This window comes from Lolium rigidum, chromosome 6 (assembly GCF_022539505.1).
Source record: "Lolium rigidum isolate FL_2022 chromosome 6, APGP_CSIRO_Lrig_0.1, whole genome shotgun sequence".
NCBI lineage: Eukaryota > Viridiplantae > Streptophyta > Magnoliopsida > Poales > Poaceae > Lolium > Lolium rigidum.
In genome coordinates this window covers 148,008,447-148,023,646 of record NC_061513.1, presented here as the reverse complement: position 1 = coordinate 148,023,646, position 15,200 = coordinate 148,008,447, and the positions used below count along the sequence as shown (strand labels likewise).

The 15,200-nt window shown below is 49.8% G+C and overlaps 2 protein-coding genes across 2 annotated transcripts; both read left to right on the top strand.

The window, feature by feature from the left end:
- Positions 1-5,580: 5,580 nt before the first annotated feature.
- Positions 5,581-7,658, top strand: LOC124661186. The gene is made up of 4 exons (XM_047199044.1): positions 5,581-6,060; positions 6,166-6,247; positions 6,897-7,111; positions 7,408-7,658. Exons 1-4 carry the CDS (start codon positions 5,618-5,620, stop codon positions 7,526-7,528), a joined length of 861 nt encoding a protein of 286 aa, XP_047055000.1. The 5' UTR covers positions 5,581-5,617; the 3' UTR covers positions 7,529-7,658.
- Positions 7,659-8,417: 759 nt separating this feature from the next.
- Positions 8,418-11,233, top strand: LOC124661811 (vegetative cell wall protein gp1-like). The gene is made up of 3 exons (XM_047199696.1): positions 8,418-9,821; positions 9,931-10,066; positions 10,720-11,233. The coding sequence occupies exons 1-3, from the start codon at positions 8,479-8,481 to the stop codon at positions 10,909-10,911; spliced, it is 1,671 nt and encodes a 556-aa protein (XP_047055652.1). The 5' UTR covers positions 8,418-8,478; the 3' UTR covers positions 10,912-11,233.
- Positions 11,234-15,200: the final 3,967 nt, after the last annotated feature.

Genomic DNA, 15,200 nt, shown 5'->3' with positions numbered 1-15,200 from the left:
GATCCAAATCACAGCCGATGCACAGACATCGACTTTAGACTACAAAGCCGATGCGCAGCCATCGACTCTAGAGGTACAAACTGGTACGAGCAGGTATCAGGTTACATGGATAGGCTCTACTGAAGGAATGCCTCGAAGGCACAGAGGGCGTCAGCACGGACACGATCCACCTCGGCGATCTCGGCCTCGTCGTCTTCGTCCTCGCCCGTCACTAGCTGTTTGTTCAGGGCGCGTATTTCTGCCAGATCAGTTTTCAGTTGAGCTTTGAGGCCTTCTGCTTCCTCTTGGGAGCGGGCAATACGAGCTTCCTTATCGTGAATAAGCTGCTTGGTTGCCCGGACCCTCTCTTCAAGGTCCTCCAATTCCGTTCGCAAGGTCTCAAGTTCGGCGGTGCTGACAGAGGTGTCAGTTTTGGCATCTAAGGCCGCCTTTTTCTCATTGAGTCGCTGACATTTGTCTGCAATATCGGCTTTCAACGGAAGTTGGGCGTGGCGTAGATCGATTCTTTGACGAGCTAACTTCACCCTTGACCTGTAGGCAGACAGAGTCACAACTGGCCAAAGTTTCACCTGCAACGTTACCGGGAGGTGGTGCTGGATTTCTTCAAGAACACTCTTCACTTCCTCGGGGTCTTCGACCAACATCTCGATCGGGGAGGAAAGCAGGGCTTTGAGACGCTGAAATTGACGTAGGACAGCGCTGGGTCGTGGTTTATCGCATGCCGTAGAAGGAGCTGGTTCGATGGATTCAGGGTCGAACGTTAGCAAGCCCAAGAGGCCACAACCCACGACAAACGAAACAGCGTCGGTATGCAGCGAAAGGAAGGGTAAGCCAAACGAAAGGAGTATACCTCTCCTGAGACCAGGGGGACAGCCGATGATGAGGTAATCGGCTCTTGTGTCTCTGCTGGGGACTTGGCCAAATTGGCGACCTTGTCAACGGCACCTTTAGGGATTACTGGATCCATGCCTGCGGAGGGCATCAGTACTTCCTTGACTCCCCCACTAGAAGTGTCATCAGTCTGCAAAGGAGGTGGTTAGCCGATGCGAGCAGCAATGGATTAGCATGAAAGATGAGCCGGGGAGAGTATGGAGGGTAATTACATTTGAAGCCTCTTGGTTTGATGAAGGGGCTCGCGGTTCCTTTCGAGTCCTCTTGGTGCATCGGCTCTTTGTGCGTAGACCGCCTTGCCCCGCTTTGATTGGAGCTTGGGGGACAACGAGTTCGAGAACCGGCCTTTTCCCGGAAGCCGATGGTGGCAAATCTGGCTGGCTCGCGTGGTGATTTTCCCGCAGTTACCCGAGCTCGAATCCCCTCGACTGGATCATGTTTCCTCGCTGGAGTTGTCTTCGGTGGAGGCCTATAAAAGAAGAGTTAGTAAGCACAAGCATGTTTGCAGAAGCCCATAAGGATAGATGAAATCAGTCAAAGCATGGATCAACGTACGTGCAAGCTCTCTTGACCTGGAGAAGGGCTCCGGCGCTTCAAAGTTTTCCTGGCGGCTACCTTCCTCACCGTCGTTCTCGCCTTAGTTGGGGCTCAGGGGGCAGCTGGCCCGGAAGATACTTTGCTCTTGGAAGCCGATTTTGGTGAAATCGACTGGCTCTGCATCACGACCTTTTTCAAGGGTGGTGAGCTTTTGCAGACGAGGGTCACAGGTTACCATTTGAATTTGGGGAATGTCCGCTTGGATCTGTCTAAATAGGTAACCGAGTCTGGCCTTACTGGCGTTTTATGGTAAAAGACCGATGCGTTGCCATCGGCTCTTTGTGCGTTGACCTACTTTGACAATCAGAAAAATTAGACATAGAAGCATTCTTCATTGATTAAAAGGGGGATTTTACAATAAGAGCCGATTGCTCACAAAAGGAGGATTTGCTGCCTAATGCACTACTACTAGCCCTATTCTAGTAGTCCCTAATCTAGGGGCCGTCGCCGCCCTCGTCGTCGCCGTCCTCGCCGCTATCGGCGCTGCTGCCGGCGATGTCTTCGTCGCTGCTGCTGAAGCCGTCGGCAGGGGCTTCTTCTTCGTCTTCGTCGTCGTCGTCGTCCTCCGACCCGGCGCGGAAGCGCTTCGCCGGCGGGTACTCGTCGGAGGAGGTGTCGTCCTCCGCTTCATCCTCCTCGTCGGAGGAGAGGTCCGCGCCCCAGGAGAAGGCGTCGTCGCCGCTCTCTTCCTCCAACTCCCCGTCAACGAGGAACTGGAGGTTATCCTCCCCGTCGGTCAAGGATTCGTCATCCTCTGACCCGACGGAGAAGTCCCAATCCATCTCGTCCCACCACAGTGGAGCGCGGGCCTCGTATGCCGCTATTGGGTCGTACTCTGGCGTCGGCTCGCTGGAGGAGGAGGATTGGAAGGAGAGACCCGAAGAGGCAGAGGAGGAGTCCATGGTTGCAGAGGAGGGTTTTTTCGATTGCTAATGCGGAACAGGAGAATGAAGAGGCGAACTGCTCGGATGAGGTTAAATAAAGGGGATATAATGAAAGATGATTCAATGCTGTGGCAGTTTCGAGGATGCGGTGCCAAAACTATCAAATCGTGCAATACAGAGAAGTTGAGAAGGCAAGGCATCATGATGGAAGGGCACTGTAGCGGTTCTGCTCTGCAACGCGTAACCCGATGAAGGAAAACAGAGTGGTTTTGGAATTATTATTGCCAAAACAAGGGGGGCATGTGTTATCACCGGATTTTAGCCAGAGTGGGAGATGGGCCGTGATTGAGATGGGCTTGGAGGATACGCACATAAAGTGTTTCTGAATCGGCCTCGTGCGAGAATTTGGGCTAGATGGCCCGTATATTTGTACATTATGGTAGATCGCATTTTAGTTTAGAATTAAGAGATAGAGTTTGGTTCGTACACAGTTAGGTTTATTCCAAAGATAGAAAGTCCACGGACTATAAATATGTACCTAGGGTTATTGAGAAAGGAGGACGATCACGTTCACAACAAACACAATCTAGGCGCATCGCCACCCCTTGTTTCGAGGGTTTCTTCCGGGTAAGCGTCATGCTATCTTGCGATCTAGGCAGTATCAGTTTATTCGTTGTTTTGTGTTGCTCGTACTGAAGCCTTGTTGATGGCGAGCAATACCGTTATCATAGATGTTTTGGGGCTTACATCGATACTTTCTGATATGTTTGCTTAGTTATGCTGCCCCTAAATATCTAGCTGCCTTTGCACCTATCTTAGGTGTAAGGGCAGCATCTTGCTTGGTCTTTATTTTAGTAGATTTGATCTGTTATGGTTGTTCCTTGTTCTCCAAGGATTAGTTTGATATCCGCATGGTTAGGCCTTGCAAACGGGTTGAACGATCCAGTAGTGCGTGAGGTATGGTTTGCCGATCCAAGAGGGGTTGTTCCGGGAGTCAACTCTGTGTTGGTTTTTAGGCCTCTTCTAGGATTAGTTTTCTCGTTATCTTTCGTATCCGCCGGGCTCAACTACGTGTAGGATGTTCCGGCTTATGCGGTGAAAGCCCTAGACTCGTCGTAGATCGATTTAACTTGGTATTGATCAAGTAGGAACCCCATGTTATCATAGATCCAATACGAACCATGGATCAATCGGCTCTTTGAGCTGATTCACGAGGTAACTCGAGAGCCGATCGAGGCTCGGATTTAATGTTTACGTGTCTGCCATGCAGGAAACTAATCGAAGCAACCCATCACCTTCCTGACCAGGTATAGGTCAGGTGGCACGCCCTCGCAACCGCCAGGACGTGTGCCGGAGCTTTGCGGGCCGTCGCCCGAGGGACCAGGACCCACTAGCAGTTCTGGGAGCCTCCCGGCTCTTCGTGTTGCTCGTCGCTGCTCGCCGGTGGGTTTTGGCAGGCAACAGTTACTCGCAGTCGCGCGCCCTACTACTGGCCGCCGGATGGGCCGGCGCCGTCGTCGAAGCGGGAGCGCTTCTTGCACTCACGCCGGCGAACGGACATCTCGTACTGCCGCCTGCGGCGTTCGAGGGCCTCGGCCAGGGAGCTGTCCCACAGGGCCGTCACCGTCGCAAAGGTCACCTTGGTAGCCGCCTGGACCGCCGCCGCCTGGGCCTCCTCCTCCTCTGCCGCCGCCTGGACCGCCGCCGCCGCCCGGGCCTCCTCCTCCTCTGCCGCCGCCTGGACCGCCGCCGCCGCATCCTCCTCCGCCTGGACCGCCGCCTGGATCGCCGCCACGTCGGCGACGAAGCGGGCCCTGTCCCTAGCCGCCGCCGCCACAGCTTCGTCCCTGGCGGCAATGGCGACCTCCGGCCTCCCGGTTCTCCTCGCTCGACCCGCGCGGAGAAGGGGCCCCTACGCCGGAGCGAGTCCAGGTCGGAGCACATTAACCCCCTAGCCATGGCCGTCGCATAGCCGGCGGCTTCCTCCTCCGCCACCCAAGCCTCGGCGGCGCCGGGCGTCCCATGCCGTGGACTCGAAGGACGCGAGCGGAACCCGCCGGTCACCGGCGAACTCGAAGCGCCTGGGCACGGGGGGGTCGTCGTCCGCGATGTCGTGGATGACGGCGTCGGGCGGAGGGGCCGCGATGGCCGCCCGCGCCTCCGCGAGCTCGGCCCCCGGCGTCGGCGAGCTCGGCCATGGCGTTGGCGATCTCCGCCCCGGTCGCCGCGAGGCGCCCTTCCGCGCGCTCTGCCGCCTCCGCCTCCACGACCTCCGCCTCCGCCTCCGCGACCTCCGTGTCCAGCTCGCCGGGCCTCAACGCCGGCGGCGGCTACCTCGTCCTCCTCCTCCTCCGGTGGAGCCGGCGGCACATGTGAACAACGTGCTCCCAACTCATGTGGTCCGCCATGGATGGATGCTAGGGTTTAGCTTGAGGTGTGCCCGTCGCACCCGGCGGTGTCCACCATATATAGCCACGGCGGGGCGGGAAACGGTGTTGGCGCGCGGGCGTTTCCGTGCGCGCGAAACGCCGGCAAAACTTGCCAATGTATTGGGCGCGCGCGGGAGCGATCGTCGTCGCGCGGGAACAGCGTAATCGCCGGCGGCAGTCCTCGACGGGACGTAAAACGCCATTAGCGACCTTGACGCTGTCCCGGGATAAAATATGCGTCCGCACCGCTGGAGCTACCCCGACGCAAACGGTCGCCCTGGGCCACAACGCATCCGCGCGCCGACGCAAACGGACATTTCGGACGTACGAAATGCGTCGGCCCGCTGGAGATGCCTCAGATCTTCGCGGCGGTGAGAGCGGCGGCGGCAGCAGTCTTTTCAGAGGCGGTGTTGGAGACTTCCCGTCTGCCTCGTGGTGGGCTCCGATCCAGAGTTTGGTGAGCTTGGGCAGCAGCGCGTCAACGGCAGCTTCGCCTTCGATCTCGACGCTGGGATCCAGTGGTCTTCGTTGTATTTTTGCTTTGTTTGTGGATCTTTCTGTATGTTCGTCGATCTGACGTAATCTCCTCCTGTCGCAAAAAAAAGTGTTAGATTTTGAATTTTTTCGTGCCTTTGGGAACTTTGAGGCGACCGATTTCATCCAAACAAGCGAGTGCCTACGAGTCGTTGCCTTCTGTCCGTCCACTGGCGAGAGTTGAGCGAGAAAAGGCTGGATATTTCACTCCACTCGTCTCAACCGGCACTGTCCCAAGTCACAAGTCCGGCGGCAAGTACTCGCTCCTCCGGGCATTTGGAAATGCGAACCACCTCCGTCTCCTCCGCTCCGTCCTCTCGGCTCCCCTCCGCGCCACCGTCCCCGCTCCTCTCCTTCCCGTCCCTTCGCCGGCGAGACCTCCTCCTGCTCTCAGCGTCGCCACTTCCCCTCGCGCTCTGCCCAGCGTCCGCCCCGGCGCGCGGGCTGTTCCGCATGCCGCCGCCGGGGCTGGCCAACCGCTACTTCCTGGTGCGCGCGGGCGAGTCGGTGTACGAGGGGCAGGGGCTCCTCCGCACCAACCCCGTCGCCAAGACCTCCGTCGACAACGGCCTCTCCCCCGCCGGCCTCCGCCAGGCCGCGCGCGCCGCGCTCGAGCTCCGCCGCCTCGGCGCGTGCGAGGACGACTGCTGGATATGGCCCTCCATCACGCAGCGCGCCTACCAGGCCGCCGAGATCATCGCTGCCGCCAACAGCATCAACCGCAGGTACCTGTCTCTCTCACTGTCTGTACACCTCGCAGGCTATGTTTCCTGATGATACATGTGTCCACTGATCACCTGTACTGAAATTGTTGGCTACTTTATGTGAAGTAAAATCGTGCCGGAGTATAGCTTCTTGGACGCGCGGGGATTGGGTGCGTACGAGGGGAAGAGGTTAGAAGCATTGCCTGAGGTATTGTTCATCCGATCGATTCAGCTATATGACAAACCATACTTGGAGTATTAGAAGAACAACTGACTTGAGCGATCACAGAGATGCAACATTGTGAATTGTAGATGCTGATACCTTAGTTTCCGGAGATACTTCTTTTCTTGCAACAAAGAAACTTCATAAATTGGAGTGCACTGACCTTGCAGATGTACATTGCATAAACTGTAATATATAAAGGAATATTGGTGAAATACTCTTTGCCACAAAGGCTCTTTGAGGCTACTACCCAATAAGGCAGGACATTGGTTCTAGTATCTGCCTAATGAAGATGCATTTGGAAATATAAATATTTAGAAGCATGGACTAAAAGTAGAACCCCAAATTTAATTGACGCAGCCCTGGAGTGCACTTGCACTGGACATAGTATATGGGTGTGCCAATTAATTTGGGCTAGAGGGAGTATGTGAGTTTGATTTGGAGAAACAGAATGTCCTGACATACTCATTCTATCGTTTTAATCACTAGGCAAGTTTCCATGTCTATTTGAGGTTGCTGGAGCCAGTGAAATTAGTGGTACTTTTGTAAGTAGATGTGCACTAGTGGCTCATCTTCTGCTGGATAATTTTTGTTCCTGTACTGATCGAGTTCTCGTTTCTTATCATTGATTTAGGTGTATGCATCTGATAATATTTCGCCAGACATCAAACCACCTCCTACAAGTGATGGCACACCCAACGAGAGTGTGGCGGACGTATTTGTTCGGGTAACACAGCTGATGTCAATACTAGAGACTCAGTACTCAGGGGATACTGTCGTCATTGTTTCGCCAGATTCAGACAACTTGTCAATTCTTCAAGCTGGGTTGATTGGGCTTGACCTTAGGAGGTAAATACTAAGGCTTCATTTTGCAAGCTATTATCCGAAAGATTTCTTGTAGGCACCGTACTTGCTTCAGATCAGGTGATACTGTCGATACGCGCGGACATTTTTGTTCGAATTTTCTTGACATTTCAAAATGTTTTTCCGGTGGCAGGAGCATATGCTCCCATGTGCCGAATTGAGTTTCTACTTCAGATTATTTGAGTTTTGTTTGCAGCCCACATAAACATACCCTCCATATGTTGTTGCTGATTGAAGGGAAACATATGCTGACTTATGGACTGTTGATGCCACTTATGCAGGCATAGCAGCCTGTTCTTTCAGCCTGGTGAGGTCCGACCTGTTGATCCGGCCAGTATACCTGAATACAAGCAACCACCCTCTAGTGTTTTTAAGTGCACAAATCCACCAAGTTGTAAATAGTTCACTTTCTGCTACCACATGTTTCATATCAGAATATTCCCATGACCTTGTATAGCTCACTGAACTGTATAGCTGAGAATATGTTGTTTGCAGCACATCTGACAACCGGCAAATCAGGCGTTTTCTATCATTGTACTTCGTATATATAGTGAATCCAAATAGCTGTTATTTGGAAAACAAAATTGGAGGGACTATTGTTGCCATTTTTTTATTTTTAAGTAGGCACTAGTGCCTCAGTTCTCTTTTACAAAAAATATCCGTAAGCACTTTGCATTGTGCATGCTCTAAGTCGAACAATATGGTTTCCGTTGTTTGCAATGGACAATGGACAGATTGGTTTGGCTAATTCTCAGTCATATATCTAAATAATAACCTTAATTCTCATTCTTTTTTTGCGGGAAATTCTCATTCAAGTGATGTCATCTTTATGATTTGTATTATATGAACAATTTTGTGTATAGCATAAATTATTATCTTTTAGCTTTCTAAGTGGACTCAAAATTGACGGTTAGGAGGTCAGTGGCATAAAAAAAAAAGAACCAACCCAATAGTTGTATGGTTAGGAGGGGCACCTCAGCATACCATAGTTTAAATCTCAGATTAAAAGGCAGAATATTCTTCAATGGAAGGGGACATTTCCGTCGATAGCGAGACGCTCGTGGCAACTTCATCAACCAGATTAGTTTTTTGGACTTAGTCACTCGAAAATGCTCGTATGGGTAGAGTGTGCATGCGTACGTTTATAGGGATGAGTATATGTATATGTATGTATATGTGAGCGTGTTGTGTCCGTATTGTGTTTTGAAAAAAAGAATGGACTCAAAATCGATTCCGTTGTAGTGGACTCACCCCTTCAACCTGCTGTTGCCTTGCTCTCCAGTCGCCACACTCCCACTAGAGCACAAGAGCCCACACTGGCACGCGTTCCACAGCCAGCAGCTCCCGCAGCCATGGACCAAACGGGCAGCTCCGCTCTAGCCTCCCCAACTCCCTCACCGCCACCGGAGCCGGCGCCCGAAGCACAGGCACCTACTCCGTCTCCCCCTCCCCCAGCGCAGCTTCCGGATTTCGATCCCTCTCGCCTTTCCCCGGATAACCCAACCCCAGCTCCTCCCCTTCCTGCTGCACCTGCAATTACTGCTCCGCCGCCGGATGGCGCCGGCGATTCCTCTCCGGCGTCGTCTCCCTCGCCTCCACAGACCCCAACGCTGCCACCACTTCCCACCACCGATCTTTCCCCTCCCCTCCCTACTGGGAACCAAGCACCAGCACCGCCGCCACCACTTCCCACCACCGATCTTTCCCCTCCCCTCCCTACTGGGAACCAAGCACCAGCACCGCCGCCACCACTTCCCACCACCGATCTTTCTCCTCCCCTCCCTACTGGGAACCAAGCACCAGCACCGCCGCCACCACTTCCCACCACCGATCTTTCCCCTCCCCTCCCTACTGGGAACCAAGCACCAGCACCGCCGCCACCACTTCCCACCACCGATCTTTCCCCTCCCCTCCCTACTGGGAACCAAGCACCAGCACCGCCGCCACCACTTCCCACCACCGATCTTTCTCCTCCCCTCCCTACTGGGAACCAAGCACCAGCACCGCCGCCGCCACTTCCCACCACCGATCTTTCTCCTCCCCTCCCTACTGGGAACAAAGCACCAGCACCGCCGCCACCACTTCCCACCACCGATCTTTCTCCTCCCCTCCCTACTGGGAACCAAGCACCAGCACCGCCGCTGAGGCCCCCTCCTCCTCCTCCGGCCCGACCACCACCACCACCTCCTCCACCAGCGCCGGCGTCCCCGAAAGCCAAATCGGACCAGGAGGCAGATGAATCGGCCGGCGAATCGGAGAACACGACGCTAGCCCTTGCGCTAACCCAGGCCGAAGAAGTGGTGCCGCAGAAGGCGGCGGCCGCGGCCGCGGCTGAATCCCCGGCCGGATCGCCGCAGAAGGAATCAGCCCTGACCATCGCGAAGCTCCTCTCGGCCGAGGACCCCGCAGCGAAGGAGGCGAAGACGGCGACAGACAAGGTAGCGCCTGCTGTGGTCACCGAGCCAGTCGCCGGCGGCGGCGGGGGCGGCGTCGTTGGAGGCGGAGGCGGAGTGGGTTCCAAGAGATGGCTCCTGCGCGGGGTCTCAGGGAAAGGGCGGCGCACGGAGCTGCAGAAGGCTGAGCTAGGGTTTAGGGTTTCAGCAGCCGTCTTCTGCCTGGTCTCGCTCTCCGTCATGTCTGCTGGTACTACTCCGGGCTGGGCTGGCGATTCCTTCCGCCGCTACAACGAGTACAGGTTGCGCTCTGAACTCTGATGCACAGGCTCAAAATTTCCCCGTTCTAGCTACCGCATCTATTGCGCTTGATGCAGGTCGCGTAGATTGATGTGTCTGTGCAAAGTGCAGGTACACGCTTGCTGCGAGCGTGATGGCTTTTACATACTCGGGGTTCCAATTAGTTGCAGAAGTGCACTACCTTGTCACGGGAAGACGCATAATTGGAGGCCCCTGGGGCAACTACTTCAATCTTGCAATGGATCAGGCAAGAATGAGCAAACTCCACTTCTGAATGTGTTGTAGTACTGAATTTCATGGTATTTATTAGGTCTATTTGGTTGTTTGTTTAGTGTACAGAGCATAACGAACCCGTAGCATTATGTCGCGAGTTTGTAACAGTTCAGAGGTTGATTTTGGCAAAACAGTATTAAACCTTTGGGAAGTAAAACAAGCTGCATAGTAGTGGTAACCATTCATTTATCTACGATGTATGTGTTCATAGCTAAGTTTTATTGCTCTGTTCATGATAAGAGATCCTCCAGTTTCAGTGAGCTGTAAATTGTCATCTTAGGAGAACCTTCTGAAAAATGTATGACACGTCAATGCCTCTGCATCTACCAGACACCCGCGCTGACAAAAAAAGGGGCTAATCAAGTTATTACTGATGTCATTTGTGAAGTGAAAAAGATTCACCCCTATGCACTAGATTAGTTTGTACACTTTATATTCTTCAGTTCTTACTCTGTTGCCATTATCTGTATAAACTTGTCGCGGTTGTTCTTTGATTCCTGCTTATAGTCATGGCTCTAACATTCGGTTACGACTTACGTGTACAAATTTAAAGTTGTAGTGTCAGATTAATCAACAAACAACTGCAGTCAAATGAGATAATGTGGTTGATGACTTGTCCTAATGCAGATATTGGCTTACCTGCTTCTGTCAGCCTCTTCAGCGGCGCTTTCCCGCAGTGATGTTTGGGTGTCTAGATTTGGCGTGGATCAGTTCGCCAAACTTATCAACTCCTCAGCCTCAATGGCGTTCCTGGCTTTTATTGCTCTTGGTCTCAGCTCCATCATCTCTGCTCATCGTGTCTTCAGCTCAGTCTCTTAGAGCCTGATGATATGCATTAGCTGATGTAAATATTATGGTCTAGATGTATGTTGGGCATTGGCATACTTGATTTTTCTTTCTTTGTGGCTTGTCACTTGTGCCACTATTATTCTTTGCCAATTGTGTTCCTGGTTGTGTTGCAACAGTACTCGAGACAGGCTCTTTGAGCACTGGTGAATGTACTAATTATAGAAGCTGGTCATTTTTAGCATGGATAATAGCAACTTGAGGACCTAAGATTATGTAATAACACTGTTATGAAGGCATATGAGGGATTAAAATGCATTTTCGGGGGGCGATTGGATGCCAAAAAGTTCCTGTATGTGGTGAAATTGTCCATGTGAATATGTATGTTCAATACGCAGATCAGGTTGGTGCGTAGGCTGCAGTATGAAAGATGGATTTATAAACAGGCACAATACATTGTAGCACCATCTGGAAGGACAGGGATTTGGTGTACATGGGTGCCAGTGGTCCCTCCACTTTCAGTTTTTTGAAAATTTTAAAATCTCAAACTTTTATGTTTTAAAAATTATGGCGTTAAATATGTAGATAGATATGTTCATTAGAAGTGTATGTAAAAAAGTCTCAGTAAAAAATACTTTAAATTTTGGGAATACAAAAAAAACAAATTTCTAACAAAAAGATACACTATTGTAATACTATTTTACTACCATTAACTGTTAGAAATTTGTCTTTTTTATACTGTTCAAAATGCAAAGTATTTTTAACGGGACTTTTTTTGCATAGACCCCACCCGCATATATCTATCTATATATTTAACGTCATAATTTTTTGAGACTTAGAAACGTGAGATTTTAAAATTTTCAAAAATTTAAAAGTGAGGAGAGCACTGGAGTCTATGTGTCAAAGACACTTTCCGCATCTGGAACCTTAAATCTCTTCACCTTTACAGCTTGTTTTGAAGAGTATTCCGTGATGAAGTTTTGTACATAGTTCAAATTAAATAGCAAAACTTCACCAAGAAATATCAATCTTGCAAACTTTGGCTTGGGTTTTGTCATATGTGCCCAAAAAAGAGAGGAAACTGCTCACATGTTTCCTGAACTATCATTTATGTTTCCCAAGGGCATGTACAATGCTAGCCTCTTACAGAGACACTTAGGGGAATTAAAATAAAGATGACGAAAACTGATTAAGGCTAAGCGCCCCCCTGGCTTTTTCGATAAAGGGAATATATTAATATCAAGAGATACCAATTACACCCAGCCTCTGCAACAACGCACCACCCTAATGGCACCACGGATGCACACAGCCAAAAAAAGGAAAAGAAAACTAAGAAACAAAAGTCCCGCTACAGTATCTCGGGCCTAACAACAGCACTACATCCACCGCCATGACAACACCTGAATTACAGACTCTTCAAAAAACGACGCCTCCAAGAAGGAAACAGTGCTCAAACACCGTCGTCGTTCGATCAAAGATCTTGGGTTTTCACCCTGAAGATAGTCCCCGCTCTCAAAACAATGCCTCCACCAAGATCATTGCCAGACACAACCAGTTAAGGCCAGACCTTAGGTTTTCACCTTGAAAGGTAAGACACTGCTAAGCGCCCTAGCTAGCAACGCCAAGCGCTTATTCGATCGCTAGTGTCAATGGCTAAGCGCCTTCTTGTTGAATGCGCGATGCCAGCGAACCTTATCAAGAAAGCTAGAAAGTCTCGTACGAGTCTCCAAGTTGTCCTATTTGTTTAGCGCCCCTAGATAGCGCCTACCGATGGTCAAAGCAGCTCCTGCGAGGAAAAAGAGACCTAGAGCCCGGCGACAAAGTTTGAGTCGACGCAAAGTTCTTTCCTGGGATCGAGTGGGAATAGCGCTCTTAGGGTCCGCGTTGTAGATGCTCTAAAAGAACTATCGTTCATGGTTTTCAGATTCCAAAGCTACCAAATTTGTCAGGTTCATCTCTGTATTTCCTGTATCCGTTTGACTAAGTGTTAATATTCTCCCTGTGTGGTGATACATTCAACACTTCTAATACTCCAGAGCATTGTAGTAACATTCATAGGAATCTATAATATTTAAATTGGAGCAGCCCACTAAGGGTAATTCTCTTAACATGCAAGCATGCCACATCATCAGGTGGGCCTGTATTTTTTTACCAATCAACAAATCAGGTTGAAAAAATTAGTCATCATTATTTTTTCATTCCATCCCTTGCTCCACCTCCATACCAAATTGACTCTCCACTTCCGGCGTACAAAATAATAATTTTCTTAAGCAGTACCCGCTCCACTTCCTCCAATTCTCCACTACAAGGCAAGCACCTCTTGCTCTCCTCCTTGCTCATATCTATTCCAGATTGTTCAGTAATAATTAGTACATGCATTGCAAGAAACCCTGCATGTCTCCTTATCTCTGTCCTTCAACGCCGCGTTTATCCTTCTGGCCGGTCCCAAGAAATATATTTACTAGCGAATCCTCCTCCGCCCTCCCACACAGCCACACCATCTACTGCTAGCACCTCTTCATGCCTTCTTGAACCACACTGATCCTGATCATCATCTGAAGTCTGGAGTTCATCGTGTGGGAGTGTATTGCAAATGATATGAAGGCCCTGTACTCCGCCATCTGCACTCATTCTGAAGCTAGCAGGACTTCTGCTTCTCTCCTCTCGGATGTCTTCATTGGCCGGACGTAGTTCAGTAGTCTGGTACACACTACACAGTAGTCCCTGATGATATGGAACCAACATGCTGAATGTTGCTGCTGAAAACGGCGTGATGTTCTACCCTATTTTGTTGCAGATGGGAGTTGCACCGGTTCAAGTGCCCCCTTATCTATCATATGTACATTGCTACATGTTCATTCTTTTCAGTTAATTATTATTATGATGAAGATCTTTTGTCTCATGTGCGATTTAAGCATGGCTGGCCTTTTGCATGTTGCGGGAACTATATACAGATTGCCTGTTACAAAGTTCTAGGATCTGTTTACTTCTAGGTCTCTTTTTTCTACCACTAAATTTAGAACCTCCACAGGCTTGAATTTACCTATCTTGAGTTATCATTATAACACGTATTTCCTTCTGGTATTTTATATAATTATGTATGCATACAGATCAGAATCGGAACTGAATTGATCAAACTCTCAATGCTGAACTGCAGATGATACATTCGCCGGTGATAGTGCCGTGTCCATTGACAGGCTCCTTTTCTACATAGCAGGTACGAGATCCACACCTTTTCTCCGCACCCTTCCTTCCTTATTTATTTTGTTTGATATTTCCTCATCTGTAGGTTATCTGATTTCAGTTTTTATTTCCATTTCTATTGACAGGTTTAACCCACACCGATTTTGGCCCGACATTCATACGTCCATGGGTCTTGATCTCTCCTCCATGTGAGGCCCTCTCTTTGATTGTATGACAGTTCCACTTGATGTTGTAGGATTTCTTGATTTCTATACGATATTTATGCTGGTTAGTTTTAAATTTAGGTCACTAATTTCTATACGATAATTATGTATAATAGTTCCACCACCTTCTACCATCTACATGAGGTGCAATAGGTATGTCATTCATGCAGAGAACATTTTCCTTGGCATATATAGCTCTGTCTGCCTCTATGTCAGGCATGTAGCTAAGTTTAGTGAGAACATTTTTTTTTGCGAATATGAACAAATCTGATTGGACGAACATGACATTCCACGTGCATCATCATAACCCAAAGCGGTTACATACATGAGTATATGCACAATCGATCAGTGACCTTCAGGTTTGCTTTGTAGGAACAAGGACTACAACTCTGCATGCAGTCTTCAAAATAAAGAAGCAAAGAAATAAAGTAAGTTGTTCCGATTTTGCCTTGGTAATTTTCAAGGTATTCCAACTAGAATGCAGTACATCCCAAATGATGGTTTTGTTCATCTTCTCAGGTTTTTTATTAAGATGAAAACTTGATGTTCTTATTTGGGATCATCGATTCATTTGATACTTAGAAACTTATTGGTGTGTGTCACACTATTATCTAAAATTATACAATATTTGGATAACCTCTAAGTTATTCTACACTATTTTCATATGAGATTTTAACATTTCAGGTGGTCAATTATCAGTTTCTAAAAGATCCCGCTGCAACGCGTAGGTTATCTTCTAGTACGTATAATCTCCAGAGAAGCCATCAGAATTGAACTCCTCGAACATTCAACGCTTCAGCGGTGACCTCGCTGTTTAAAGCAAACTTGGGTACAAAGGCCACCAAACCAAAACAGCGCCAACATTTTGAGGCCCAGGCCCATCTTACTCTTCTAGACGGCACGCACACCGGAACG

Coding starts and splice junctions, on each gene's coding strand:
- LOC124661186 (XM_047199044.1), top strand. CDS start 5,618: ATGCGAACCACCTCCGTCTCCTCCGCTCCGTCCTCTCGGCTCCCCTCC. Junction 6,061..6,165: donor GCCAACAGCATCAACCGCAG/GTACCTGTCTCT, acceptor CTTTATGTGAAG/TAAAATCGTGCCGGAGTATA. Junction 6,248..6,896: donor GGTTAGAAGCATTGCCTGAG/GTATTGTTCATC, acceptor TCATTGATTTAG/GTGTATGCATCTGATAATAT.
- LOC124661811 (XM_047199696.1), top strand. CDS start 8,479: ATGGACCAAACGGGCAGCTCCGCTCTAGCCTCCCCAACTCCCTCACCG. Junction 9,822..9,930: donor CGCCGCTACAACGAGTACAG/GTTGCGCTCTGA, acceptor TGCAAAGTGCAG/GTACACGCTTGCTGCGAGCG. Junction 10,067..10,719: donor TCAATCTTGCAATGGATCAG/GCAAGAATGAGC, acceptor GTCCTAATGCAG/ATATTGGCTTACCTGCTTCT.